The sequence below is a fragment of the Protomyctophum bolini genome (genome assembly GCF_963924005.1).
Source record: "Protomyctophum bolini genome assembly, chromosome: 18".
NCBI lineage: Eukaryota > Metazoa > Chordata > Actinopteri > Myctophiformes > Myctophidae > Protomyctophum > Protomyctophum bolini.
Window position 1 is genome coordinate 8,521,226 of NC_137879.1, and position 26,890 is coordinate 8,548,115.

The 26,890-nt window shown below is 40.1% G+C and overlaps 1 protein-coding gene across 1 annotated transcript in view; it reads right to left on the reverse strand.

Annotated features, from left to right (window-relative positions):
- dock1 (dedicator of cytokinesis 1) overlaps window positions 1-26,890 on the reverse strand; it is a 458,484-nt gene that overhangs the window by 327,546 nt on the left and 104,048 nt on the right. The window contains 4 exon segments of the mRNA XM_080789704.1: window positions 16,050-16,158; window positions 19,992-20,120; window positions 22,058-22,158; window positions 25,989-26,078. Coding sequence (XP_080645830.1) covers window positions 16,050-16,158; window positions 19,992-20,120; window positions 22,058-22,158; window positions 25,989-26,078 — 429 coding nt within the window.

A 26,890-nucleotide genomic window follows, 5' to 3' on the forward strand; every position in this document is an offset into this window, starting at 1 on the left:
ACTAATTTGTATTGAAACCAGACCACTATTTTCTATACTAAAGTGGAAACAATTTGAACATTGCACCCTAATAAAAATAATAAAAGTACAGGGGATGTGATAGTATACTGGTAAAAGACAAACAAGGAGCACCTGGCTGATGCTGCCATAGTAACAGGTCTACCTGGTTACACATGTATTATATTTTGGATATAGTTTAGATTAATTAAATATGAAGTTTACAAAGCAATGCCAGTTTGTTTCTAGAATGATGCATAGAGCATGACCTGGGGGAGGAGTCAGTGAGGGGTGGAGCACATGCAGCAGTTTGTTAGGTTGTGATTGGTGGCTGATTATTCTATTGTTCTTTGGCCAATCAGTTAGTGGTTCCACCTCAGACTCTCTAGTATAAGAAGAGTGTGTAGTTGTCAGTTCTCCACAACTCCTCCAGGATATCAATCCTTTCTGATCACATCTGACTGTGGACTCCAGACTTCAGCTGAAGATGAACTCTCTTGACCACAGCACAAACAATTCTGCTCAACAGGGAGGACCCAATGATCACCAACACCTCCGTAAGTTACTCACTGTGTTTATATGGAATACGGATGCTTTTTTAATCTAGTCATGTTTATTTTGTTTTATTATTAGAATTGTCTAAAAAGAAGGTATCATGTATTGTGTTAATTCGTTTTCACTATATTCATTCCAGTAATAGTGTCCTCTAGTCTAAAACACATTTCCTTTGTCTTTGTTTCAAATGCAGTGTTGCATCATCAGTCTGGTTTTCCTGTTCTACCAGAGGTGAATGATCAAAGAAGCTTGGCTAAGCAAAAACACCACTGCTGTGATCAGTGTGTTAAACGCTTCCCTACAATGTCCAAACTTACCAGACACCAGAGAATTCATACTGGGGAGAAACCATATGGATGTGATCAATGTGGACAACACTTCTCTCAAATATCCAGTCTTAAAACACACCAGATAATTCATACTGGAGAGAAACCCTATGGATGTGATCAGTGTGGACAACACTTCTCTGACAAGGCTAGCTTTAAAAAACACCAGAGAATTCATACTGGAGAGAAACCCTATGGATGTGATCATTGTGGACAACACTTCTCTGACAACGCTAGCTTTAAAAAACACCAGAGAATTCATACTGGAGAGAAACCCTATGGATGTGATCATTGTGGGCAACACTTCTCTCAAATATCCAGCCTTAAAAGCCACCATAGAATTCACACTGGAGAGAAACCATATGGATGTGATCAGTGTGGGAAACACTTCTCTCAAATGGCACACCTTAAAATCCACCAGAGAATTCACACTGGAGAGAAACCCTATGGATGTGATCAGTGTGGACAACACTTCTCTACAATGCCCAACCTTAAAAGCCACCAGAGAGTTCACACTGGAGAGAAACCATATGGATGTGATCAGTGTGGGAAACACTTCTCTACAATGGGCAACCTTAAAACCCACCAGAGAGTTCACACTGGAGAGAAAGCCAAATAATTGTGATGTTATTGGAAAATCCTTTTAGTAATTAAAATAATTTAGATTTTCACACGGTTGTACACACTGGATTTAAACTGTTGACTCTTGTGTTTGAATTTTGCTAATTTGAGCCACTGAAAATGTCCTGACCGCACACATATGAATCCACATTACAACCAAGTGTAACATAACATGTTGATCCAAATGGTATTTTTTAACAATTGTTTAAGGTTAAACTGTTTAAACACATTACATATATATACGCATGCTGATACTAAATTAATTGGATGGCGATTAAACAAATGTTTCCATGTATAGATGAATTGCAAGTAAACTTGACATACTATTTGAAAGGACTGTTATTTTTAGTACTACTCCTCATTCACTGAGTCAATAGTTTCCAGATAAATTAATAGAAAAGAACAGTAAAGGTGTAGCCAGTTGTAGGCTACTGTCTTCTGCCATGTTACAGATTCCCCAGATTAGCTGTAGTTTACATTTAGACGATTTTAGTTGCATGTCTTTAAATGTTCGGATGAATTGAAAAATGGAGGAACCTGGTGTAAACACATTCGTTGTTTATTTGTCCTCGTATCAGGTGTTTTGTATTGACATGTACTTTTGTTGAACTGTAACCATTCTACAAACTGAATAAAATGTTGAATCAATCGTTTGTCCTTGCTTTACAAAAATATAGAATATCATTAATTGTAAAGGTCGAAAAAAACCATGTGGCCTACACATTACACAATGGGCTATGAGACTAAGAGGATTTGACAGTATACTAATTTGTGTATACTAATTTGTGTGGAAACAATTTGAACTTACATTGCACCCTAATAAAATAATAAAAGTACAGGGGATGTGGTAGTATACTAGTACCAACAAGGTCAACTAATGGATTTACTAGTCAACTAGTTGAATAGTCGACTAGTTGCTTAAAGCCCTAGTGTATACACTATACACTACAGTACGTGTATGTGTGCTTATGCACATGTATGTGTGCCTAAGTGTGTACGTACATATTCCCCTGTGTATTCTACCCACGTGTGCAATGCATGCGTATGTGCGTGCACCGTGCACGCTGTCCAGATGTTCAGTATATAATAGGATAAAGTCTTGAGGTGTGACAGAGTGTTTACAATTTGTGTGTTTGTGTTTATGCATTAATCCAATTGTGCACGTATCTGCGTGCGTGTTTATGTGTCCGTACGCATGTGTATGTGTCGGCATGTGTATGTGTCGGCATGCGTGTGCACGCGCGTGTGTGTGTATGTATGTGTCATCATGTGTGTGTGTGAGTGTCCATTTGTGCATGTATGCGTGTGCACGCTGGCCAGATGTTCGGTAGGATAAGTCTGGAGGTGTGACAGAGAGCGCTTATTAACTTACAGCTGTCACACACGTGTGTACGCGCGCGCACCCAAAAGCCTGTGCGTTCCTCAAGATCAATTTTTTATTTAGTGACAGTAAAGCTTAATATCTAACCCAATTACACAGCATCTGACTCTCCTACGGCTGAGTGTGCAGAGAGAGAGAGTGTGTGTGTGCGTGTGTGTGTGTGATTAGGGCTGCAACTCACCAAATATAGATTGAATTGAATTCTTCTATAGAGGGAGAAAGACTTATTGGTCCACTATATCCCATGCTGTGTGGCCTTATACTGTATGTAACGCCAGCGTCACTGAAATCCAAACAGAGGAAAAGTGGAGATATTTGTTTGCATTTAATCTTAGACCTACTGTCTTCCCCAGATTTGTTGTAGTTTACATTTAGACGATTTTAGTTTTATGTCATTAAATGTTCAGATGAATTGAAAATGGAGGACCCTGATGTAAACATTTATTGTTTATTTTTCCTCGTATCAGGTTTTTTGTATCAACCTGAACTTTTGTTGAACTTGTTCTACAAACTGAATAAAATGTTGAATCAATAGTTTGTTCGTACTTTATAAAAAATATAGAATACAATTAATGTTCGTGTTACTCAACACTAAAACAAACTGTCGTATTTAGTTATACGATGGATATTCAAAATGCTATTACGAAAGGTTGTTTTTTCTTCCTGTTTTGTTTTTCTTAGTATATAATTAAAATGTACAAGCTTTATCTATAGTCTATAGTGACACATTAAACACATCAACTTAAAGAATGGGGTCCTCACAAAAGTCTGAGTAGATGTTAAAATCCCCCAAACATGTTTGAAAGTGAAACATCCCTTTAAACATGCAAATTCTGTGTGATAGACCTATTTCTGTAGTTCTGCTGAAACTCACCAGAGTCAAAGAGGTGTGAACTGGTCTCAGTTCATCCATAATGTGATCATTAGCAGTCCAATGCCAGACTACCAGTGACCATTAACACGTTTAATCTCTGCATTGTCTATAGTGACTGAAGCATCAGCCATCATCATTTAGCCTGTTTACATTTTAACATAAGGTAAGAATGTGGGTTTATTTAGCATTTGAAACAATTCCACACATGAGTGCTCCTCATTCCCTCAGAGCAACAAAACCTGAACAATGACTTAAATACTTAAAGTTGTCCAGGTTTACACAAATACAGTTGTTGCTGTTATTGTGTCTCTGGTAGTAATAACAATGTAATGGTGAATAGAGGATATGATTATTATTATAAGGATAATATCCTGACTTATCCTGATCATTAATTAATAATAGCCTACTGTATGGACACATGTTTCTGCACACAGGCCTACACATTACACAATGGGCTATGAGACTTAGAGGATTTGACAGTATACTAATTTGTATTGAAACCAGACAATTGTCTTCTATACTAAAGTGGAAACAATTTGAACTTACATTGCACCCTAATAAAATAATAAAAGTACAGGGGATGTGGTAGTATACTGGTGAAAGACAAGATATGAAGTCTTGTGTACTATTTATGAAGACTGTCTGTAATCATTTTAGGGCTGAGTGGCAGTTTGTGTTTTGGAAAACAAATAGGCCTAACTGTTTTTCTTTATAAGATGCTGGGATGTAAATCACAGTATGAGCAGTTGTTTCTTCACCAGAGCTGGTTCTACTTGGTTCTGATGTGGAGCAATCCTCTTAATGGCTCTGCTGCATTAATTAATAATCCATTTATATTATTCAATGTGAATCCAGGAGGTATCTGCTGATGAAATTATTACATCGTTTATAACATTATAACCCTTAGCCAGTATGCTGAAACATTGACTAATTCACCAGGCAGCCAGTATGCTGAAACATTTACTAATTCACCAGGCAGCCAGTATGCTGAAACATTTACTAATTCACCAGGCAGCCAGTATGCTGAAACATGTACTAATTCACCAGGCAGCCAGTATGCTGAAACATTTACTAATTCACCAGGCAGCCAGTATGCTGAAACATTTACTAATTCACCAGGCAGCCAGTATGCTGAAACATTGACTAATTCACCAGGCAGCCAGTATGCTGAAACATTTACTAATTCACCAGGCAGCCAGTATTCTAAACATTTAGGAAAGCCATGCCTTCAAACCATTGTCCTCCTCAGATACGCCAACCTTACAGCAAGCTAGTGGATCTCCTGAAACTCTGCACTTTTAAACCCTGTCTGCAAATAAACCCCACCCTTAATTTGAAACAAGGAGCACCTGGTTGATGCTGCCATAGTAACAGGTCTACCTGGTTACACATGTATTATATTTTGGATATATTTTAGATTAATTAAATATGAAGTTTACAAAGCAATATCCCAGTTTATTTCTAGAATGTTGCATAGAGCATGACCTGGGGGAGGAGTCAGTGAGGGGTGGAGCACATGCAGCAGTTTGTTAGGTTGTGATTGGTGGCTGATGATTCTATTGTTCTTTGGCCAATCAGTTAGTGGTTCCACCTCAGACTCTCTAGTATAAGAAGAGTGTGTAGTTGTCAGTTCTCCACAACTCCTCCAGGATATCAATCCTTTCTGATCACATCTGACTGTGGACTCCAGACGCCAGCTGAAGATGAACTCTCTTGACCACAGCACAAACAATTCTGCTCAACAGGGAGGACCCAATGATCACCAACACCTCCGTAAGTTACTCACTGTGTTTATATGGAATACGGATGCTTTTTAAATCTAGTCATGTTTATTTTGTTTTATTATTAGAATTGTCTAAAAAGAAGGTATCATGTATTGTGTTAATTCGTTTTCACTATATTCATTCCAGTAATAGTGTCCTCTAGTCTAAAACACATTTCCTTTGTCTTTGTTTCAAATGCAGTGTTGCATCATCAGTCTGGTTTTCCTGTTCTACCAGAGGTGAATGATCAAAGAAGCTTGGCTAAGCAAAAACACCACTGCTGTGATCAGTGTGTTAAACGCTTCCCTACAATGTCCAAACTTACCAGACACCAGATAATTCATACTGGGGAGAAACCATATGGATGTGATCAATGTGGACAACACTTCTCTCAAATATCCAGTCTTAAAACACACCAGATAATTCATACTGGAGAGAAACCCTATGGATGTGATCAGTGTGGACAACACTTCTCTGACAAGGCTAGCTTTAAAAAACACCAGAGAATTCATACTGGAGAGAAACCCTATGGATGTGATCATTGTGGACAACACTTCTCTGACAACGCTAGCTTTAAAAAACACCAGAGAATTCATACTGGAGAGAAACCCTATGGATGTGATCATTGTGGGCAACACTTCTCTCAAATATCCAGCCTTAAAAGCCACCATAGAATTCACACTGGAGAGAAACCATATGGATGTGATCAGTGTGGGAAACACTTCTCTCAAATGGCACACCTTAAAATCCACCAGAGAATTCACACTGGAGAGAAACCCTATGGATGTGATCAGTGTGGACAACACTTCTCTACAATGCCCAACCTTAAAAGCCACCAGAGAGTTCACACTGGAGAGAAACCATATGGATGTGATCAGTGTGGGAAACACTTCTCTACAATGGGCAACCTTAAAACCCACCAGAGAGTTCACACTGGAGAGAAAGCCAAATAATTGTGATGTTATTGGAAAATCCTTTTAGTAATTAAAATAATTTAGATTTTCACACGGTTGTACACACTGGATTTAAACTGTTGACTCTTGTGTTTGAATTTTGCTAATTTGAGCCACTGAAAATGTCCTGACCGCACACATATGAATCCACATTACAACCAAGTGTAACATAACATGTTGATCCAAATGGTATTTTTTAACAATTGTTTAAGGTTAAACTGTTTAAACACATTACATATATATACGCATGCTGATACTAAATTAATTGGATGGCGATTAAACAAATGTTTCCATGTATAGATGAATTGCAAGTAAACTTGACATACTATTTGAAAGGACTGTTATTTTTAGTACTACTCCTCATTCACTGAGTCAATAGTTTCCAGATAAATTAATAGAAAAGAACAGTAAAGGTGTAGCCAGTTGTAGGCTACTGTCTTCTGCCATGTTACAGATTCCCCAGATTAGCTGTAGTTTACATTTAGACGATTTTAGTTGCATGTCTTTAAATGTTCGGATGAATTGAAAAATGGAGGAACCTGGTGTAAACACATTCGTTGTTTATTTGTCCTCGTATCAGGTGTTTTGTATTGACATGTACTTTTGTTGAACTGTAACCATTCTACAAACCGAATAAAATGTTGAATCAATCGTTTGTCCTTGCTTTACAAAAATATAGAATATCATTAATTGTAAAGGTCGAAAAAAACCATGTGGCCTACACATTACACAATGGGCTATGAGACTAAGAGGATTTGACAGTATACTAATTTGTGTATACTAATTTGTGTGGAAACAATTTGAACTTACATTGCACCCTAATAAAATAATAAAGGTACAGGGGATGTGGTAGTATACTAGTACCAACAAGGTCAACTAATGGATTTACTAGTCAACTAGTTGAATAGTCGACTAGTTGCTTAAAGCCCTAGTGTATACACTATACACTACAGTACGTGTATGTGTGCTTATGCACATGTATGTGTGCCTAAGTGTGTACGTACATATTCCCCTGTGTATTCTACCCACGTGTGCAATGCATGCGTATGTGCGTGCACCGTGCACGCTGTCCAGATGTTCAGTATATAATAGGATAAAGTCTTGAGGTGTGACAGAGTGTTTACAATTTGTGTGTTTGTGTTTATGCATTAATCCAATTGTGCACGTATCTACGTGCGTGTTTATGTGTCCGTACGCATGTGTATGTGTCGGCATGTGTATGTGTCGGCATGCGTGTGCACGCGCGTGTGTGTATGTATGTGTCATCATGTGTGTGTGTGTCCATTTGTGCATGTATGCGTGTGCACGCTGGCCAGATGTTCGGTAGGATAAGTCTGGAGGTGTGACAGAGAGCGCTTATTAACTTACAGCTGTCACACACGTGTGTACGCGCGCGCACCCAAAAGCCTGTGCGTTCCTCAAGATCAATTTTTTATTTAGTGACAGTAAAGCTTAATATCTAACCCAATTACACAGCATCTGACTCCTATTTGACTTCAGGGCATCTCCTACGGCTGAGTGTGCAGAGAGAGAGAGTGTGTGTGTGTGTGATTAGGGCTGCAACTCACCAAATATAGATTGAATTGAATTCTTCTATAGAGGGAGAAAGACTTATTGTTCCACTATATCCCATGCTGTGTGGCCTTATACTGTATGTAACGCCAGCGTCACTGAAATCCAAACAGAGGAAAAGTGGAGATATTTGTTTGCATTTAATCTTAGACCTACTGTCTTCCCCAGATTTGTTGTAGTTTACATTTAGACGATTTTAGTTTTATGTCATTAAATGTTCAGATGAATTGAAAATGGAGGACCCTGATGTAAACATTTATTGTTTATTTTTCCTCGTATCAGGTTTTTTGTATCAACCTGAACTTTTGTTGAACTTGTTCTACAAACTGAATAAAATGTTGAATCAATAGTTTGTTCGTACTTTATAAAAAATATAGAATACAATTAATGTTCGTGTTACTCAACACTAAAACAAACTGTCGTATTTAGTTATACGATGGATATTCAAAATGCTATTACGAAAGGTTGTTTTTTCTTCCCGTTTTGTTTTTCTTAGTATATAATTAAAATGTACAAGCTTGATCTATAGTCTATAGTGACACATTAAACACATCAACTTAAAGAATGGGGTCCTCACAAAAGTCTGAGTAGATGTTAAAATCCCCCAAACATGTTTGAAAGTGAAACATCCCTTTAAACATGCAAATTCTGTGTGATAGACCTATTTCTGTAGTTCTGCTGAAACTCACCAGAGTCAAAGAGGTGTGAACTGGTCTCAGTTCATCCATAATGTGATCATTAGCAGTCCAATGCCAGACTACCAGTGACCATTAACACGTTTAATCTCTGCATTTGAATGCATTGTCTATAGTGACTGAAGCATCAGCCATCATCATTTAGCCTGTTTACATTTTAACATAAGGTAAGAATGTGGGTTTATTTAGCATTTGAAACAATTCCACACATGAGTGCTCCTCATTCCCTCAGAGCAACAAAACCTGAACAATGACTTAAATACTTAAAGTTGTCCAGGTTTACACAAATACAGTTGTTGCTGTTATTGTGTCTCTGGTAGTAATAACAATGTAATGGTGAATAGAGGATATGATTATTATTATAAGGATAATATCCTGACTTATCCTGATCATTAATTAATAATAGCCTACTGTATGGACACATGTTTCTGCACACAGGCCTACACATTACACAATGGGCTATGAGACTTAGAGGATTTGACAGTATACTAATTTGTATTGAAACCAGACAATTGTCTTCTATACTAAAGTGGAAACAATTTGAACTTACATTGCACCCTAATAAAATAATAAAAGTACAGGGGATGTGGTAGTATACTGGTGAAAGACAAGATATGAAGTCTTGTGTACTATTTATGAAGACTGTCTGTAATCATTTTAGGGCTGAGTGGCAGTTTGTGTTTTGGAAAACAAATAGGCCTAACTGTTTTTCTTTGTAAGATGCTGGGATATAAATATTATACTGTATGTAATGCCAGTGTCACTGTACTCCAAACAGAGACATTTTTTATCTTCTGTGTCTTCTTCCATGTTACAGATTCCCCAGATTTGTTGTAGTTTACATTTAGACTATTTTAGTTTTATGTCATTACATGTTCAGATTAATTGAAAATGGTGTTTATTTTTCCTCCTATCAGGTTTTTACTGTACCCATTCTACAAACTGAATAAAATGTTGAATCATTCGTTTGTTAATGCTTTATAAAAATATAGAATACAATTAATGTTTGTGTTACTCAACACTAAAACAAACTGTCTATATATTTAGTTATACGATGGATATTCAAAATGCTATTACGAAAGGTTGTTTTTTCCTCCCATTTTGTTTTTCTTAAAGTATATAATTAAAATGTACAAGCTTGATCTATAGTCTATAGTGACACATTATACACATCAACTTAAAAAATGGGGTCCTCAAAAAAGTAGATGTAAGTAGATGTTAAAATCCCCCAAACATGTTTGAAAGTGAAACATCCCTTTAAACATGCAGTCTTTGTTCAGTACCAGGAGTCTGCCCATCACACAGTCTCTTTGGTAAACATAAATAAATGTACATGCAGTTTACCAATTCCATCCTAAAGGAGAGAGAACCCTGCAAAGATTTATCAGCTTGTGTTTTAGTTCAATGTCTTCCAGTTTCCCTTACAGTCTCACTTATAATCTGTATATATCCTATATGAGTTATATAAATGGATATGGAGACATGGAAAGACCTCTGTTACTATTTTAACTACACATATCCATTAAAACACCTTTAACATTTCACAAAGGGTATATGTTAAGTTCTGTGTGATAGACCTATTTCTGTAGTTCTGCTGAAACTCCTCAGAGTCAAAGAGGTGTAAAATGGTCTCAGTTCATCCATAATGTGATCATTAGCAGGTGATCTGTCCAATGTCAGACAACCAGTGACCATTAACACCTTTGATCTCTTCATTTGAATACATGGGGTAAGAATGTGGGTTTATTTAGCATTTGAAAAAAATCCACACACCTGCTCCTCATTCTCTCAGAGCAACACAACCTGAACAATGACTTAAATACTTAAAGTTGTCCAGGTTTCCACAAATACAGTTGTTGCTGTTATTGTGTCTCTGTTGTTAATAAACAATGTAATCGTGAAAATAGGATATTATTATCCTGATCATGAATTAATAATACTCTATGGACACATAGACAGGCCTACAAATTACACAATGGGCTATGAGACTAAGAGGATTTGACAATATACTAATTTGTATTGCAACCAGACCACTGTCTTTTATATTAAAGTGGAAACAATTTACAACTTACATTGCACCCTAATAAAAATAATAAAAGTACAGGGGATGTGGTAGTATACTGGTAAAAGACAAGATATGAAGGCTTGTGTATTATTTATGAAGACTGTCCTCTGGGATGCTGGGATGTAAATCACAGTATGAGCAGTTGTTGAATCAAGGAGCACCTGGCTGATGCTGCCATAGTAACAAGTCTACCTGGTTACACATGTATTATATTTTAGATATAGTTTAGATTAATTAAATATGAAGTTTACAAAGCAATAGCACAGTAATGCCAGTTTGTTTCTAGAATGATGCATTGAGCATGACCTGGGGGAGGAGTCAGTGAGGGGTGGAGCACATGCAGCATTGGTGATTGGTGGCTGATTCTTCTATTGTTCTTTGGCCAATCAGTTAGTGGTTCCACCTCAGACTCTCTAGTATAAGAAGAGTGTGTAGTTGTCAGTTCTCCACAACTCCTCCAGGATATTAATCCTTTCTGATCACATCTGACTGTGGACTCCAGACGTCAGCTGAAGATGAACTCTCTTGACCACAGCACAAACAATTCTGCTCAACAGAGAGGACCCAATGATCACCAACACCTCCGTAAGTTACTTACTGTGTTTATATGGAATAAGGATGCTTTTTTTAATCTAGTCATGTTTATTTGTTTTGTTTTATTATTAGAATTGTCTAAAAAGAAGGTATCATGTATTGTGTTAATTCGTTTTCACTATATTCATTCCAGTAATAGTGTCCTCTAGTCTAAAACACATTTCCTTTGTCTTTGTTTCAAATGCAGTGTTGCATCATCAGTCTGGTTTTCCTGTTCTACCAGAGGTGAATGCTCAAAGAAGCTTGGCTAAGCAAAAACACCACTGCTGTGATCAGTGTGGTAAACGCTTCCCTACAATGTCCAAACTTACCAGACACCAGAGAATTCATACTGGAGAGAAACCATATGGATGTGATCAGTGTGGACAACACTTCTCTCAAATATCCAACCTTAAAAAACACCAGATAATTCATACTGGAGAGAAACCCTATGGATGTGATCATTGTGGACAACACTTCTCTACAATGTCCAGCCTTAGAAAACACCAGAAAATTCACACTGGAGAGAAACCGTTTGGATGTGATCAGTGTGGTACACGCTTTTATACAATGTCCAAACTTAAAATACACCAGATAATTCATACTGGGGAGAAACCATATGGATGTGTTCTGTGTGGACAACATTTCCCTTACATGTCCAGCCTTAAAACACACCAGAGAATTCACACTGGAGAGAAACCCTATGGATGTGATCAGTGTGGACAACACTTCTCTAGAATGCCACAACTTAAAAGACACCAGAGAATTCATACTGGAGAGAAACCCTATGGATGTGACCAGTGTGGACAACACTTCTCTGAAAAGGCTAGCTTTAAAACACACCAAAGAATTCATACTGGAGAGAAACCCTATGGATGTGACCAGTGTGGACAACACTTCTCTCAAATGCACAACCTTAAAAGACACCAAAGAATTCATACTGGAGAGAAACCCTATGGATGTGATCAGTGTGGACAACACTTCTCTCAAATGTCCAGCCTTAAAACCCACCAGAGAGTTCACACTGGAGAGAAACCCTATGGATGTGATCAGTGTGGGCAACACTTCTCTCAAATGTCCAGCCTTCAAACCCACCAGATAATGCATACAGGAGAGAAACCCTATGGATGTGATCAGTGTGGACAACACTTCTCTAAAATATCCAACCTTAAAACACACCAAAGGATTCACACTGGAGAGAAACCCTATGGATGTGATCACTGTGGACAACATTTCTCTAGAATAGACAACCTTAACACCCACCAGAGAGTTCACACTGGAGAGAAAGCCAAAAAATTGTGATGTTTGTGGAAAAGCCTTTTAGATTATCACAAGGTTGTACACAATGGATTTAAACTGTTGACTCTTGTGTTCGAATTTGACTAATTTGAGCCACTGAAGTGTAACATGTTGATCCATATGGTATTTTTAACAATTGTTTAAGGCTAAACTGTTTAAACACATTACATGTATATACGCATGCTGATACTAGATTAATTGGATGGCGATTAAACAAATGTTTCCATGTATAGGTGAATTGCAAGTATCATACTATTTGAAAGGACTGTTATTTTTAGTACTACTCCTCATTCACTGAGTCAATAGTTTCCAGATAAATGAATAGGAAAGAACAGTATAGGTGTAGCCAGTTAGACCGAATGTTGGCTACTGTCTTCTGCCATGTGATTACAGATTCCCCAGATTTGCTGTAGTTTACATTTAGACGATTTTAGTTGTATGTCTCTTTAAATGTTCGGATGAATTGAAAATCGGAGGACCCTGGTGTAAACAATTTTGTTGTTTATTTGTCCTCGTATCAGGTTCTTTGTATTGACCTGTACTTTAGTTGAACTGTAACCATTCTACAAACTGAATAAAATGTTGAATCAATCGTTTGTCCGTGCTTCACAAAAAATATAGAATATCATTAATTGTTGTGTTACTCAACAAACAAACTGCCTATGTATTTAGTTACAATGGATATTCAAAATGCTGTTCTTCTTAGTATATAATAAAAATGTACAAGCTTGATCTATATGCTATAGTGACACATTATGTTAAACAAATAAACTTAAAAAATGGGGTCCTCACAAAAGTCTGAGTAGATTAAAATCCCCCAAGTTAAAATCCCCCAAACATGTTTGAAAGTGAAACATCCCTTTAAACATGCAGTCTTTGTTCAGTAGGCCTACTGGGAGTCTGCCCATCGTACAATTTCTTTGGTAAACATAAATAAATGTACATGTGGGTTACAAATTCCATCCTAAAAGGAGAGAGAACCCTGCAAAGATGTTCCAGACCCCCAGGAACTGTACAGTACTGTACTGGCACCCCCGAAAGCATACAGTTAATAGTTAATGTTTGTGTGTGCATTAGGTTGCTCACACAACCATGCTGTTTTATTGCTCATACCCAGACACCCACACACATAGCTCTCTCTTTTACTAGCACAACAGCGCCACTTTTGCCCCTACTGGTACTCTAAACATAGGGACATGTACGTGGACATAGGGACATCGCTGTTCCTTGCTCCAAAAATATAAATATCGGATCGGCAGATACTCAAAATCAAATGAACGGAATCGGATCGGGAGCACAAAAAAAAAACGCGATCGACATCCCTGTCCCTGGCAAATATTGAGGGAAAAGTCGTACATGGCCCCGAGCTCAATGTGTGAGAGCATGTTAGTTTCAGATGGCAACACAACAGGGGGTGTGTCGTGGTGGGGGATGGGAGAGGACAACAGAAGGCTTATGAAAGGCCAAAGCGGAGAGCAAGGTGAAGTGAAGGTCACACAAATACCTTGAGGAGGAGCTAGAGAAGAGAAGGAAGGTTGGAGGAGGAGAAGACCGGGATCAGAGGACAGTCAAGGTCAGAGTGAAACGCACAGAGGAGAGAGAAAACACACAGATATACAGTAGACAGGCAAGTGAAAAACACAGAGAACTGTTTGATTACATACAGTAGAGACAGGCAAGTGAAAAACACAGAGAACTGTTTGATTACATACAGTAGAGACAGGCAAGTGAAAAACACAGAGAACTGTTTGATTACATACAGTAGAGACAGGCAGGTGAGAAACTGAAGAACCTTTCTGACTAGTACATAGGCTTAAAAGGTGCAGTAAGCGATTTTCTGCTAATATAAGTGTGAAATATTTCTATATTATGATATAAAATGCTGGAAAGTAACTAATTACATTTAAGCACTGTACTTTTACTCCACTACAATTAGGTGAAAACGTCAGTTACTAGTTTGCAGATAATTATTATTATTACATATAACGGGCATTAGCCACTTCGCCCCTGTATTATACTTGTGCATTTGAAATGAGCAGATCTGCAAGCTCAAGCTTGCAGATCTGCTATTTTCAAAAGATGTGTAATACATTTGAAAACACTTGAAAGACAGTGGACAAAGAGAGCTTTTACTTTTGCTGGCAATACTTCGGTACTTTCACTCAAGTGCATTTTTGAGTTCCGGACATTTACTTGTAACGGAGTATTTCTATACATTGCAGCGTTGATACTTTTTTTACTGAAGTAAAACATTCAAGTACTTGTTTCCACCACTGTCCAGGCAGTAGCATCGTGGTGTGTGTGTGAGACAGACAGCCCACCTACACCATGCCAGTGTACTCTGTGTTGTGTTGTGGTGTGTGTGCGTGTGTGTGCGCGCATGTGTGTGTGTGCGTGAGACAGACAGCCCACCTACACCATGCCAGTGTACTCTGTGTTGTGTTGTGGTGTGTGTGCATGTGTGTGTGTGTGTGTGTGTGTGTGTGCGTGTGTGTGTGCGTTAGGGCTGTCCCCGACTAAGGATTTGTATAGTCGACTGATAGATGAATAAATTTGCTGTTAGTCGACTAATAGTCGACTGAGCACCCCCACCCCAAAAAAAAAAAAAGAAAAAAAGTTTTTTTTTTTTTTTTTTTTTTTTGCCCCAAAATATTGTATATAAAAATACAATATTTACAAAAATATACAAAAATATTGTATTATTCCACTAGGTCTGTGGGGGACATAAACACATTTGAACATTCTGACTGTTCAAATCTCCAATGTGCATGTGGAGTGTGTCTGCCTGTGTGGCAATGTGCCACTGCCTGTGACTTGAATCGCACAGTGCGCTGGCCTGATATTATTCACAGCTCAACTAATTATCATCATAATTAACCATCACAACATCAATAACAAATACTTTTTTTATTTTATTTTTTTAACATCGACTGAGAGGCTTGTCATTAGCCAGATTGAGCACAGCAGGTGAGATTGAGATTCTGGAGTCTATCAGGCCAGCACTGTGCGATTCAAGTCACAGGCAGTGGCACATTGCCACACAGGCAGACACACTCCACATGCACATTGGAGATTTGAACAGTCAGAATGTTCAAATGTGTTTATGTCCCCCACAGACCTAGTGGAATAATACAATATTTTTGTATATTTTTGTAAATATTGTATTTTTATATACAATATTTTGGGGCAAAAAAAAAAAAAAAAAAAAAAAAAAACCCTTTTTTTTTTTTTTTTTTTTTTTGATGAACATCGACTAAGAGGTGGTCAGTCGACTGAGACCCGTTCCGATCGATTAGTCGACTATTCGACTAATCGAGGTCAGCCCTAGTGTGCGTGTGTGTGCATGTGTGTGTGTGCGTGAGACACACAGCCTACCTTCACCATGCCAGTGTTCTCTGCGCTGCTGTTCATCATGTCATTGAAGGACGTGAAGAGGTCCCTCAGAGACTCCATGAATTCATCCTCCCCCTTGTTCTCGTACAGTCTGGAGGAGGAGAGAGCAGCATGGTTACAGTACGTCTGTTCTCGTACAGTCTTTTTTTATTTACTTTTTACAGTACGTCTCACATACACACACACAAAGCTCATTCATCGGATGTAGAAGGGCCAGGCTTTAAACTGTCCGGAACAAACTGGGTAGAGTGACCATTTTGCACTGCGCAAAAAAGCATGGAAAACGGATGTGTAATATTACAGGAAACTCCCGTTAACCGTTCCAACAAACTCCGGTAAACTCCAGAATTGTACCATCACACCTGTATATTACCGTATATTAACTGTATATGCTGCTAAACTTGAGGTTTACGGGCAAATCTAGTGCCCATAATTGCCTGTTAACTCCTCTTTTTCATTGGGGACAAAAGATGCAAATGGAGACAAAATAAAATAAAAATGAAATAAAGTAAAGTAATAAGTAACAAGTTACTTTTGTCAGGGAGTAATATGTGAAGTAATATTCGTTTTTGACTAGTTGACTGCCACCTGGTGGACGCGAGAGCCAACGCTAGACTGCCGACCCGGAACTACTTTGTTTTAGTGTGTTGCACGCTGGAAGGAAAGAAGGAAGTAAAGTAAATTCCAACGCTCTGTGCAACCGGTCCTTTTTATGTAACCGTTGACCCCACCCCCCACCACATAAATAACTCTCTCTCTCCCTCCCCCCCAATTCATTAAAATGCGCCTGCGAGGGGAACGTGGGCCCTGGTGCGTTGTTCGATGCAGGAATGCGACAGCGGATCAAAACGCCATACATCATTGCACGCTGCCAGCCAGATTAGCATTTGAAACAACCAGACAAGACCCCAGAGCACCTGCCTGCTGTCACTGAGAAACACAGAAATATGAATAATATATACGTAAACGAGCTCTCTTGAAATGCCAGCAGTGAAAGAGGAGAGACAGAAGGAGATCTAAGGGCTGTCTGTCTGTCTCTTTAACACAACAATGTAGAATATCTGTTCTATTACAAGGAAAAGTCCTGTATTAGTTTTTGTTTTGTTTGTTGTTTCTACTTGAGTAATTACTAATTAATAGTACACAAGTAATGTGTACATAACTCTGAGATTACACAAATGGACTGTTAACCCATTCTGACTGGGAACCCATTTTGGTGTTGGCATCATGTTATGCTTTAGCTATTGAAAAATAGCAGATCTACAAGCTCATAGCGCGCCACCGAGTGGCGCGCTACGAGCTTGTAGGTCTGCTATTTTTGAAAAATCGAAGAACGACTGACATTTTTAGAATCTGATCTCAGGTCAGAATGGGTTAACACATTTTGTACAAAATACGTCCTGAAACGTCATAAGGATTGGAACCGAGAGGTGCCTTAGACGTCTGTGGACGTCCTAGCGACGTCCAAACGACGCGGGGCGAGATAATAATATTCAGAATAATTACTTTTTTTTTTTTTGGCATTTCGCTTTTCGCTTGCCGTATGCTAACGCTCTGTGAAACTATTAGCTTGTCATTGACTCCCATGTTAGCGCGGCGGAAATAATGACTCGTATCTCCTCATCCAGGGCGCTCTCCGTGGTGATGAATGGATCGATATGCTGGCGCTGCGTTTCTGCTCCTCATCCGTCTCTCCCGCAAAATATGAACTCTTTTTGTAGCGTATATAAATATATTAAGATGATCGGAGATTGTGATGGCACTTTGTCAGTCAACTTTTTTAAGAAAGTATTTCCGGTTCATGGCTTTCAAAATGGAAGCGATCACTACTCTGGCGATTACTCCGGCGCAAGCAGCGCCTTTATTTTGATGCAGTTCCGGTACTAAATGTGTGTGTCCGGTGGAAAACCTCGTATGAATCTGATCTCAGGTCAGAATGGGTTAAGGAATCGAACCGTTAACAGGGAATTGTTTAGGAACTGTAAATTGTAAATATCCTAAAAGGATCCAACCCGTAACTCGCCCTAAAAATCCAAATGTTGTTCATCCCTCTCGCGGTGCCAATTGATCTTTACAAACTGGGTATTAATGGGAAAATGTGCTTCTGTGTCTGCTCACTCTGCTACAACCTCATAGGGCAGTGATTATTATATCAATACATTTTCACCAATTAATCAAATAAAATGAATGTTGAACTGTGTTTTATATATCAACAAATGGATTAACCATCTAAGCAAGATGTTGTACTTTGTCACACAAGGTGCCGTGCAAAAACTGTGAATATGGCTACATCAACAAGCTCGGACAAATGTCCATATTTCAGAACATTTCTGAATGACTATTAATTGATTATTTAATTAAACTATCGATAATTTGTTATACTGTAAGTTTCTGTATATTGTTGTGGGAATGGTAAGATAAATATACGGATACACTGTAACATGTATACATTATGTATGCATGTTTTTTTTTGTAGTTTTTTACATAAACGGTAGGCCTAGTTAAACAACTAGTCGACTAGAGTGGATGTGATTATGTGATGTACATGTATGGGTGGGTCATCCAAGTATGGATTAATTGCGTTATCTCAGAATCAGTGGTGGATAAATGGCTATTTTATTGGGGAACCCACATGGACCTGTGTGCTGGAGGGATAGAAAGAGAGAGAGAGAGAGAGAGAGAGAGAGAGAGAGAGACGGAGGGAGAGAGAGAGAGAGACAGAGAGAGAGAGAGAGAGAGAGAGAGAGAGAGAGAGGCAGGTGTACTGTTAGCACTGATCCTGCTATCTCTCCCACAGGGAGAGATGTATTACATGGACCGCAGCTCGTCACCGTTGAGGGCTTTACAGAAACCACTACGGTTTGATGCCTCCGCTCAGGGATGTTGTTGTGGCCACAAACAACAATTACTCTCTCTCTCTCTATCTATCTCTCTCTCTCTCTCTACTGGACATAAATACACTGTTTGAAAATAGCATATCTACAAGCGTAGAGCTCGCAGATTGGACTTCATTCTGCACAATGAGTACTTTTGGTGTTGTATATATATGTCAGTTAAACATGTTAACATACATACTGTACAATTGGAATAGTATCAGTGCACAGTGTGAAGCTCAACAGGGCCACTTGATGGTAGGTCACCCAGCGGTATTGCAGCTGTTCCTACTCCAAATGGACATACATAGGGATATAGGGACACAGGCCATTGGAGCGGTGTGCACCGCTCAAAGGAAAATAGAAAATAGCTGATCTAAATGCTCATAGCGTGGCACGAAGTGTGTGCAAAATGTGCTTGTATATATGCGTTTTTCTTCTTGTGAGACACATTAGATACTGTATATCTCAAATCTAATATGACACTTTGCTTTCTCGGTTTCAGCGGGTTAACCCATTTTGGGCGGGAACCCCTTTTGGTGTTAGCATTATGTTACGCTTTAGCTATTGAAAAATAGCAGATCTACAAGCTCATAGCACGCCACCGAGTGGCGCGCTACGAGCTTGTAGGTCTGCTATTTTTGAAAAATCGAAGAACGACTGACATAGAAACATAGCTTTTTCAGAAAACTGTCAGGATGTTTTTTTAGAATCTGATCTCAGGTCAGAATGGATTAACATCCCCTCGGCTAATTATAAGGACATCCAGTGAAATTACCTTATCACAGAGCGCCTCAACCTCAACCCAATTCCACTAAATAATGGCCCGTTACATAATCAATAAACGCGCCGGCAAAGGCAATATAATAGTGATTGAATGATAAACCTATAGACCCTGAGACGCCACTAGTAGTATAAATATTTATAAGGACAAGGACGGATATTAAACTATAGGATCCAGGATGCTGTCTCGAAGTGCTGAGTGTAGATATTTGCATAATACGTTTGTTTCCTTGAGCGTGCGTGCGTGCGTGCGTAGAGCCACACGTACTGGTTGAAGAGGACCCTGGAGCGAACGATGAACTTGAAGATGTACTCCAGAGCCTTCATGGCCTTCAACAGCTGCTCCGTCAGCTTCTCTGCGTTCTCCACGTAGTTCTTCAGAACCGTGGTCAGCTTCCTGTAAGGAACAGAACACAGAGTTATACTCTATAATCTGGAGGCAGTGGTTCTCAAACGCCTTCACGCCAAGGACCCCCAAAGTGACAATTATTAGCCCGTGGACCACCATGAGAGGAGATTCTTACATTCACGATTTGGCCCAATTCATCCCAGAATGCACTCTGTTCCTACCCGGAAGGAATCGCCTAATGCGCTTTTGAGCAACTTAATGCAAGTGGCTGGGAGGAGACATCAGGTGCCGTCTCTATTAATATATACTCTACGGATTAGTCACTTCAGCTCAGGATCAACCATGTACTAATTATTTATTGCAAATCTATTGCAATTCATATTGGTGGCGTGACTCTGCTCCTGTGATATTATACAGATTAATCTGCGTAAGCATGGCACAGAATCTGAGATCACACACACACACCGCCTCAGAAGCAGAGCATGAGATACAGAGTTACGCATCTACATAAAACCCTTCAAGGGCATAAACTAATATACAGATTAGCATAAAATCAATACAGTACAACCCACAGAGACAAACATTCATTTAAGTATGATCAGTTTTCGAGTACAGCCCTGTTCTTGGGAATTGGGCTCTGTGTAGCTTCCTCTGGATCACTGTTTGGACCAATTGCGATAATAAAATAATTCAAATCATTTCCATAGAAAAAAAAATAGATGAAATGATTAAGAAGTAGCGAAAATAGCAGATCTACAAGTTTACGACGCGGAGCGAAGCGACATGTTGTGAGCTTGTAGATCTGCTATTTTCACTGCTGCAGATGAGATATAGCAGAGTACAGGCATAATGTGGGTCAAAACAGCAGAGTACAGGCATAATGTGGGTCAAAAACTGGACTATTTATGCAAATTCTACAAACTGTAATGCCAATTAAAAGGGGCCAGGAACTAGCCAATAACTAGCCCAGACCCATGAGTGATATTTGTGCCAAGTTTTGAGGAGGAAGTTGGACTACTGGTCTGCTGTGGGACCTCAGCTGCACAAACAAATAGTGAAGCACGATTCATCGGAAAAAGACGGCGATCTAGATTGAGACACCTACTGTATGCCATCTCATTTCTAAATTTGTACACGAATCATGCAGCACTAGTTGGCCGTCCAATTAATTTTGAGTTACTCTTGCTACAAGAGAGACTTTAATTAAGAGGTTTAAAGTCAAGTTCAAAGGCACTCAACCTGAATACCAAAGCACTGAGATAACATCAAAGTTCTGACGTCACCCATTCACATTGTCAGAGCTCATCTTGTTTGGAAGGCACTTTCCTAAGCTGGTCGGTTCAGTCGGTAAGAGTCCAGTGGTTCCAAACCTGGGGGACGGGGGACCGTCAGGGGGGTCCCCAGATGACTAGCTTAACCCATTCTGACCCGAGATCAGATTCATACGAGGTTTCCACTGGACACACACTGGTCTGATGAACCCATTCTGACCTGAGATCAGATTCTAAAAAATGTCAGTCGTTCTTCGATCTTTCAAAAATAGCAGACCTACAAGCTCGTAGCGCGCCACTCGGTGGCGCGCTATGAGCCTGTAGATCTGCTATTTACATAACACCAAAAGGGGTTCCCGTTCAGAATGGGTTAATGTGCAACATCGTTTACTCACTCATCACAGCCGTAAACAAAACCAACATACATTGTACATTATACAGGCCAGGCAGGGTATGTAAAGTTACAATTTCATGACATTTATGTCCTTTCTAATACCAAATTGGCCAAATAGTACCTTAAAAAGAGACAGACATCGTGAAAATAGCCGATCCACAAGCTCACAACGCCCTCACACTGCGAGGCAAACTAAATATAATGCCTAGCTGTTACTGTACACTCCCAAGTTCTTGTCAGGGTGGGTGGCATCCAGTCGAGATATGATTTATTTGGAGGTTTGCAGGAGGTGGGGAATCTTTTCTAGACGGGTTACTCACGTGTACGCCAGCGTTGCGCTGAAATGCTTCCGAATGTAGGTTTCCAGAACAGGGTTAAAGTGCTGGAACTTCCTGTCAGCGATGAGCCCAATTATGAACACCTGTTGCAAAGAGAAAAAAAGAGAGGAATTCATTAAAAATGTAAGGCGAGCGTTTCATGTGCATGCAGGGCTGGAACAGAGGCCTGTCTCATTCAATATGCTCAAAGGGAAAAGGGGAACATATCTAACACAAATTGCAAATAAGCCAAAAGTTTCTATTTCTCCGAATGTTTCCCCCTGTAGGCAGATAATCTAGGACAGCAGGCAGCGCTGCTCAGCCTGTGGGCCGGGGGACCACTGGTGGACCATGAGAAAAAAAGAAGGAAAGACAGTCACAAAATTAGTTTAATTAACCCATTCTGACCTGAGATCAGATTCATACGAGGTTTCCACTGGACACACACTGGTCTGATGAACCCATTCTGACCTGAGATCAGATTCTAAAAATGTCAGTCGTTCTTCGATTTTTTCAAAAATAGCAGACCTACAAGCTCGTAGCGCGCCACTCGGTGGCGCGCTATGAGCTTGTAGATCTGCTATTTTTCAATAGCTAAAGCATGACATGATGCTATAACACCAAAATGGGTACCCGTTCAGAATGGGTTAAACTAAAGCATAGTGTACATGGGCAACTGGTGGCCCAGGTGCCACATGCGGCCCCCACCTTCACTTAATGCGGCCTAAAGGTTAATATCGTAACGCTTTCCAGATTTTCCAGAAGAGGGCCCTGATACAGGACCATAGACTGTAAAAAAATATGGACAAAGCGTTCTCCGGGTCTGATATGGACGTAAGATGAAGCCTGTCAGTCCTTGAACTGTGAGTCGCCATCTTTGTAGATCCCTTTGGGCCCAGCTGGCCATTGGCTGGCCCAGACAACGAGGCGGGACTTCCCCCCCCCCCTTCTTCCTCGTTGGTTTATATTTTGACTCGAACGGGGGGTGGCTGTAACGGTAGCCACGCCCCTCAGAACATACGCAAATTTATGGTAATTATTTTAATAAACGGGACCATCATTTTCCAAAAAGAATATTATGACATGAGAAATGAGACTTTAAACTAGTGACTGGAAGCAGAAAGTATTCATGACCATGTTTATTAAGGTAATACAGTCTAGGTGAAGTTGGGCCCCAAATACATGGACTTCTATGGGGCTATGGGTTTTTTTGGGCCCAATGACAGCGCCACAACAGGCCATTATATGAACTTTCAGGAAGTCCCGATTTCCTTAGTGGCTTCACAAAATATCTGTCTGACTGCCCCCCTGTACAGGACACACAGACTTATTTGCGTATCCACAAAAGGTCAAATTAGCCTTTGTGATTTTGATGGATAGACAATTACGCCAAGAACATGCAGATGCAATTAGTCTAATATCACTCGTATGACGATAAACCCATTTGGCTGGCCTATTGAAAAACTTTTAAACTAGTTACTGCTTTGGCTTTGTAGGACAAGGACGTCCAATGACACACGATCTGGGCTGGCTCTCCAAAAAAAAAGATGTTTTGACATTCATGGCATGAACGAACTGATTCGATTTGTATGAGACTCGAGAAAGCAGGTTCATCATGACAGATCCTCCCAGATAATATGGCAATATAAGTACAAAGACTTTCCAAAAGGGTTATGGAACTAAAATTCAAGCAGGGGTAATTGTCTTTTTCCTCGTCTCGCAGGATGGAATGTCAATGCATACAGACCAAGGCAGCAGCCGTTACGTTACAAGATAGTGGTCTCTCTCTCTCTCTCTCTCTCTCTCTTTCTCCCCCTCTCTCTCCGTTTTTATTTTTGAGTTGTGCAACCACTCCAAGGAACAGCAATGTCCGTGTTCACCTATGTGTGTGCCTACTGTATGTATGTGTTGGTTCATGAGCACCAGTATGACTATGACTACCGTACCAGTAGGGGCGCTGTTGTGCCAGAAACAGAGAGAGAGAGATAGTATTAGTTCTGCACTGTTGCCTGCTAATGAGAGAGAGAGAGAGAGAGAGAGAGAGAGGAGAGGAGAGGAGGCGGGGGGAGCTGCACCACTCAGTTCACACGGGTGTGATTTTTTTATGGCATGGGCACAAGCATGGCTGTCACCTTAGTGACACATTTTGTCAATAAGCTTAAAAGTTGAATGCTTGGTCAGTTCCTCGTGCATGTACGTGCGTGTGCGTATGAAGGGCTTAAAGCCAAAAACAATCCCAAGACTGAAAATGTTTTTTTGCAAATCTGCACTGATCTCATTAAATGACCCCTATGAGATCCTCAGGACTGAAATCAGTCCCCAGGACTGAGAACTACTGTGTGAGTTGTGACTATCGGAGCAAGGCATAGATTGAGTCCTATAGGAACACCCGCCTTGTCCACACACAATCTTGAGTGCGCACATCATCCCCCACGTGTGGACTAGTTATATTCATTTTTTTGGGGGATTCCTCCTCGTCCACCGTTAAGTTGCAGCGTCTGTTTTTTGACAGCTTGTTGGCAAGCCGTTAAAAAGTCATTTTGTGGGGTTGAGCTACTGCTTTGGCAGCGTACCGTATATCTGTCCCAGTGGTGTTGGGGAGGAGGTGTTTTCATGGGGAGGAGGTGTTTTATATCTGTCCCAGCGGTGGTGGGGAGGAGGTGTTTTCATGGGGAGGAGGTGTTTTATATCTGTCCCAGCGGTGGTGGGGAGGAGGTGTTTTCATGGGGAGGAGGTGTTTTCATGGGGAGGAGGTGTTTTCATGGGGAGGAGGTGTTTTCATGGGGAGGAAGCCAGTTCTGCCTGTGGCATGATGCAGTCAACAACATTCCTGTACGGTAGCTAAAGGTGTGTGTGCTCTGCGTACTTTCACAACACCATCACTCACACACACACACACACACACACACACACACACACACACACACACACACACACACACACACACACACACACACAACCGACTGACCGCTTGCAGAGAGGTATAAACGTGGTCTCTGCTTCCCTTTCCGAGCCTACAGCGGGTGATGTCAAACCGTCTTTATAAAACACATCATGCCTGATTGAGCCGCCGTTTCAAATCAGGGGGTTGGAAACAAACGGTATAAATAAATCACGTCAAAACACACGTTAACCCATTCCGGGCGGGAATCCATTTTGGTGTTTTAAGCATTATGTTATAATGCTTTAGCTATTGAAAAATAGCAGATCTACAAGCTCATAGCGTGTAGCTTGTAGGTCTGCTTGTAGGTCTGCATATAGAGTACTACTGACGTCCTGACGTCACCCGTTCAGGTCATTTCCATATGGAGCCTAACATTGGGTCATCTTAGAGAATTGGGGTGCGCGGCATGAAAAGGTAATGGTGGTGCTATGGTTTTATTTTAAATATATTAACATATTATGCCAATATATGGCAAGTATATGCAGAATATAGCCTATGCTGCAAATATAAGCGATATTCAGGTTCAGATTATGTGTATAAAGAGGAAATCTATGTCCCATATAGCTTATGCAATTTATATTTCCATGTGGGTCTATCGTATATATAGGAATTGGCCCGGCGACATTGTCAGAAAAGTGGCTCTGCATCGTTATGATAAGTCACTTACATTTGATACAGTAATTAATTATGCGTTTATTTATTGTATTAAATACAGTATGACGTGATATCGGGTTGGGGAGGTTGGCGTTAGGTGTAGGCGGACCTAATGTGGTCAGACTGTGTGAAAACAACCATATCTTACAGCAAAACTCTTTGCAGGAAGAACACAGTGTGATCTACAAGTTCACAACGTGTCATATTGTGACGTGTTGTGAGCTTGCAGATCTGCTATGTTCATGTGAAATCAATGAAATCTTCAACCAACATGTTCCGATGCAAGGTGATCAGTTGAGGAATTGGCAATGTTTGGGGGGGGGGGGGGGGTCTTACCAAGGCATCGAAGACCGGCGTATCAAACTGGTCACTGTCCGAGTTCTCCATCATGATGTTGAAGAGTGCATCCAGCGTGTCCTGCAAGAACTGGAGACACGCACGCACACAACATCTTTATTTGCATTTACATGTAACCTTTCAACACAAAGAATAGTAGATGCACAAACTTGGGGAGACTCAACAACAACTATTTCAGGATCCAGATCACGGATACAGGACGCATCGCCTCCTCCACCTACTGCCACTTTCACTCTCACAGACACTGAACAGAATTTAGACAATGCCTCATGACCTCTTGGCATGGGCATCCCTGCAATCTGCAGGCCTCTCACAACTGATTCAAGCATATTACAGAGGCTTCCAAATATGAACAAAAGGGGGTGCATACTTAGTTTAGACTAGTCATTGGTTAGACATGGGTTAAGGTTTAGGTTTAGGTGTGCTGCCCCGTGGGAGGTTAGGTTTAGGGTGAGGGTTTGAGATAGATAGGTTGTAGTTGTAGGACTAATGACTGGTCTAACCAATGACTAGTCTAAACCAACAACTGTCTAAATGAAGTACTGCACCCGAACAAAAGCAGTGTACATGTACAGTACATCAGGTGTCGACACATTTGTACCTTTTTGAAATTTGAATAGCAGACTTTAACTTGTAACCGATTGTTTCGAGATTGTGGCGTTGTCCTTAGTTTATCAGTAGAGACGTTCCAGTCTCTACTCTGCTGTTCCACAACCACAGACCACCATTCGAGTGGTACAGTATTGGTACAGTATAAAAACCTTTCTGTGGGGCTCAGTATCTGATGCAGCTTACAGTGAATAGTAGCCAATAAATCGCGAACCGTAGCAGGACGGCAATCATTTTACCTGTCAGCATTTCCGCCGACAGCGCTAATTGTG